The sequence below is a fragment of the Mus pahari genome, chromosome 1, assembly GCF_900095145.1.
Source record: "Mus pahari chromosome 1, PAHARI_EIJ_v1.1, whole genome shotgun sequence".
Lineage (NCBI taxonomy): Eukaryota > Metazoa > Chordata > Mammalia > Rodentia > Muridae > Mus > Mus pahari.
Window position 1 is genome coordinate 112,980,619 of NC_034590.1, and position 3,890 is coordinate 112,984,508.

Consider the following 3,890-nt stretch of genomic DNA (forward strand, 5'->3'; position numbering starts at 1 on the left):
GGACTTATTGTAACCGATAGAGGGGCTGGTATTCAGTGTCATTTTGATGTCCACTTTGAAACAGTTAATGCTATGGTATGTACATTTTCATTCAGAAGACAGTCATAGCGCTGGTGGTGAATGTGGCGAGGACGGCTTTGTTGGGTATCGTGGGAGGAGAGGCTCATGGGCCTGAGGGTGTTCGGTGCCCTAGTGTAGGGAATGCCAGGGAGGGAAGATGGGAGTGGGTGGTTGGGAGCACCCTCATAGAGGTAGTGGGAGGAGGGATGGGATAGGGGTTTCTGAAAGGGAGACCTGGAAAGGGGGAAACATTTGAAATGTAAATAAAGAAAATAATAAAAAAAAAAAAAAAGAAAAAAAAGTTGCCTTCATGGTTTTTATTCACAGCAATAAAAGGAAGCTAAGACACCATCTGTAGAACCTTTCTCTTCTTCGGATACAGAACACAACAATAGGCAAAATTAGCATGCAGGAAGGTGGTAACAGTAGGAACAGCCGGTTTCTGGGATCTAAAAGTGGGAAAAGCAAGAAATAGTTTGGTCAACTCAAGAACAGAATGCTGAGCCAGGCGTGGTGGTACGCGCCTTTAATCCTAGCACTCGGGGGGCAGAGACAGAGGCGGGCAGATTTCTGAGTTCAAGGCCAGCCTGGTCTACAGAGTGAGTTCCAGGACAGCCAGGGCTATACAGAGAAACCCTGTCTCAAAAACAAAACAAAACAAAACAAAACAAAAAAAAAGAACAGAATGCTAGAATTATAGGCCATGGCCAGTGTGCCCTGGTTGCATTTATTGTACTTTTTGGCAGTACTAGGGTTGAATTTAGGGCTTCATGCATGTAGGATAATACCCTACCACTGAGATTCTGCCCAAACCCTCAATTTTGCATACATTGTTAACTACAGTTCCTGCTTTCATTCTTTCATAGGTGTAGGTTCTTTTCCTAGCATTATTATTATTATTATTATTATTAATTATTATTGTTGTTGTTATTATTTTGGTTTTTCGAGACAGGGTTTTTCTGTGTAGCCCTGGCTATCCTGGAACTCACTCTGTNGGAGCAGGAGGAGGAGGAGGAAGAGGAGGAGGAGGAGGAGGAGGAGGAGGAGAAGGAGAGAAGGAGAAGAAGAAAGCAGTCATAGATATTAAAAATAAATTGGTCTTACTTGAAGCAGATGAACTGCACACTGTGTTAGCTGTGGGGTTGCATTCCTGGAGGACAGGGATTCCTTGGGGACATCTGCAAAGAGACACCCTCAGTTCTTGCTGCCAGACTCCTCCTGCCATCATCAGCAGCAGATGTCCAGCAAGGCATGATGCCCCTCCAAACCACATCAGGCAGCATCATGATCCAAGATCTGAAACCGTGTTCTGTCCACACAGCTGCCACCAGCCCCATGGGCATCTCAGAGAGTATCATGTGATTACTACTTAATACACGCCAGTTACTACATTTTCCTCCTCCGTTGATGTCCATAGCTTCTTTGGTGGCCTTGCAGAGAGGAAAAGGAGAGGCCTCCTGGCCTCTCTCAAGGGAATCAGATTTCAGGGGCCCCAGAGAAGAAACACTCCTCTGTATGTGGTTTGCGCTGGCGCCCCCTCGTGGCCTGAGGACTCAACAACTCCATCTGACTGAAGCAACACTTACTGAGGGGAGAAACCACAGGATTTCTCCAAACCTTGCCCAGTAGTTTCTCCCCTCCCCCCTCCTCAGTTTCACCCAGTACTACCTTCCCAATAATGAATGAGGCATTACCCAGCCCAACCAAAGCCAAATACACTGAAGAACCCTGTGGAAGACATCACTCAGGAAAACCTAGTCCCTTGCCCAGCGCTGTCTACTTTCTCTCAAGGGACATTAGCCATGGAGATCTCCAGCAAGAAGTCCTGCACCACCCAGACCACAAAATCTCCACCATACAATGTCATCTGCCAAAGTATGATACAGACTGTCCCTCACTGTATTAGAGGCTATTCAGGCAACTTACAAAGCTATCTCCTACCCAGGCCACAGTGGTACTTACTTGGTACATGGGCGGCACGATTCTGGAAATTTTGGATCAAAGTAGTAAAGACCTGTTTGGCACTGGCATTTCCGGTCACTGGTGGCAGAGCAGTCAGCCACCATTTCCTGATCTGCAATCCAGGGAAAAATAGGGTCAGGTTGAGGTGCCAACCCTCACATAGGCACACAGACTCCACTGTCACCTGAAAGGAACACAGTGTGTCCTGGTAAACCTTCACATTCCCATCACAGATGTACTGAGTGCTAAACAGCACTGCTGGGAGCATCCTCATCCTTGGGCCTCCAGGATGGTACCCAGACCTGAGATGATGGCTTGGGAGTCCATTGTTCAACATCCTGTGCAACAGCATCACACTGCCCCGAGGACTCCATCACGGGTGGTCCTGATCTGTAGGCCCACTTCTGCCCCACAAGGTTCCCTCTCCAGAGGCTGCCATCTCCCTCAGACATCTCTGAAGGTGCTTTATTTAATCACCTTAGTTCTCTGAAGAGCACCTAGTGACCTTGTGCCCAGACCCCTGGTGGGTCCTCAGGCTCTGGGTGTACACCTCCCTTAATGGTGACTTACTCAGTGGCTTATAAATGAAGATGGTTTTCCCATTGGGGTGTTCCATTTTAACTTTTTACCTATAGTTCAGGGCACTAGAAACACTCAAGCTATAAACGTCACCTCTCACAGTTCTCTGAAGCTAGGCAGTGTCCTTTCTCAGAATACAGCAGGGAGCACAGGCAGGGAGGACTCTCAGCCCAGCTCTCTGCAGACATCTCAGAGCATCGGTGGATCTGTGATCACGGAATATGGTTCTGTCTTTTTTGTTTTGTTGGAGACAATACTTCTCTGTGTAATCCTGGATGTCCTAGAACTCACAACATAGATCAGGCTGTGTAGAGAGAATATCGTATGTCTGTATGGAAGTGGCACCTGTCAGTAATAAGTCTGATGGCCCATGGCTTAGGCAGGAAATAGGAGGTGGGACAACTGGGAAAGAGAAAGAATTCTGGGATAGAGCCTGGCAGGAGATTGGTCCAGGAAGATGTGAGGAGACACACGGATCCTGAGCACAGGCAACCATGTATGTGGCAGAATGTAGACTAAGACAAATGGGTTATTCTAAGTTATATCTAGTCAGAGAAGAACCTAGCTACATGGCCAAGGTATTTGTAAATATATTTTGGGAGCATGGAGGTAAGAGGAAGAACCGGAACCTAATCTCTACAATTAGGCTGCACAATAAAGTGTCCTTTCTATATCTGCCTCCTGAGCTCTGGGACCAGAGATGTGTGCCGCTACACTCAGCCTGTTTCCATCTCTATGCTTAGTAGATGCAAATGACAGGGTTGAAGCATAAGCTCTGGCTGTCTTTAAACTCACTATGTTGGTCAGGCTGTCCTTGCACTCACAGAGATCTGCCTTCAGAGTGCTGGGATTAAACGCATGTGCTGTCATGCTTAAAGTTTCTGAAAAAGATTTTATTATGTTTCTATATCCTGTCAAGACTTCTGCAGGCGTGGGCCTCGTCTCTCTGCTGCTTCCCCAGATCTGTGTGCCCTCTCACCTACTCTTTAAGCTCTTCTCTGTGTGTCTGGGAACTAGCACACAAGATTGCTTATCCACGGAGGGGTGTTTTTCTAGGTACCCGTATGTGTTTTATTAGGTTCTGCATTCAATTAACAATTAGAAGAAAGAAATTAGGGAAACAACACCCTTCACAATAGTCACAAATAATATAAAATACCTAGGTGTGACTCTAACTAAGGAAGTGAAAGACCTGTATGACAAGAACTTCAAATCCCTAAAGAAAGAAATTGAAGAAGATCTCAGAAGATGGAAAGATCTTCCATGCTCATGGATTGGCAGGATTAACA

General features: G+C 46.4%; 1 protein-coding gene across 1 annotated transcript in view; it reads right to left on the reverse strand.

Annotated features, from left to right (window-relative positions):
• Positions 1–360: 360 nt before the first annotated feature.
• Positions 361–3,890, reverse strand: part of LOC110337155 (tumor necrosis factor receptor superfamily member 23-like) — a 13,693-nt gene continuing 10,163 nt past the window's right edge. Inside the window, exons 4-6 of the mRNA XM_021219916.2 lie at positions 2,023–2,134; positions 1,165–1,238; positions 361–509 (exon numbers count right to left, since the gene is read on the reverse strand). Coding sequence (XP_021075575.2) covers positions 382–509; positions 1,165–1,238; positions 2,023–2,134 — 314 coding nt within the window. The 3' untranslated portion in view covers positions 361–381. The remainder of the gene's footprint in view (positions 510–1,164; positions 1,239–2,022; positions 2,135–3,890) is intronic.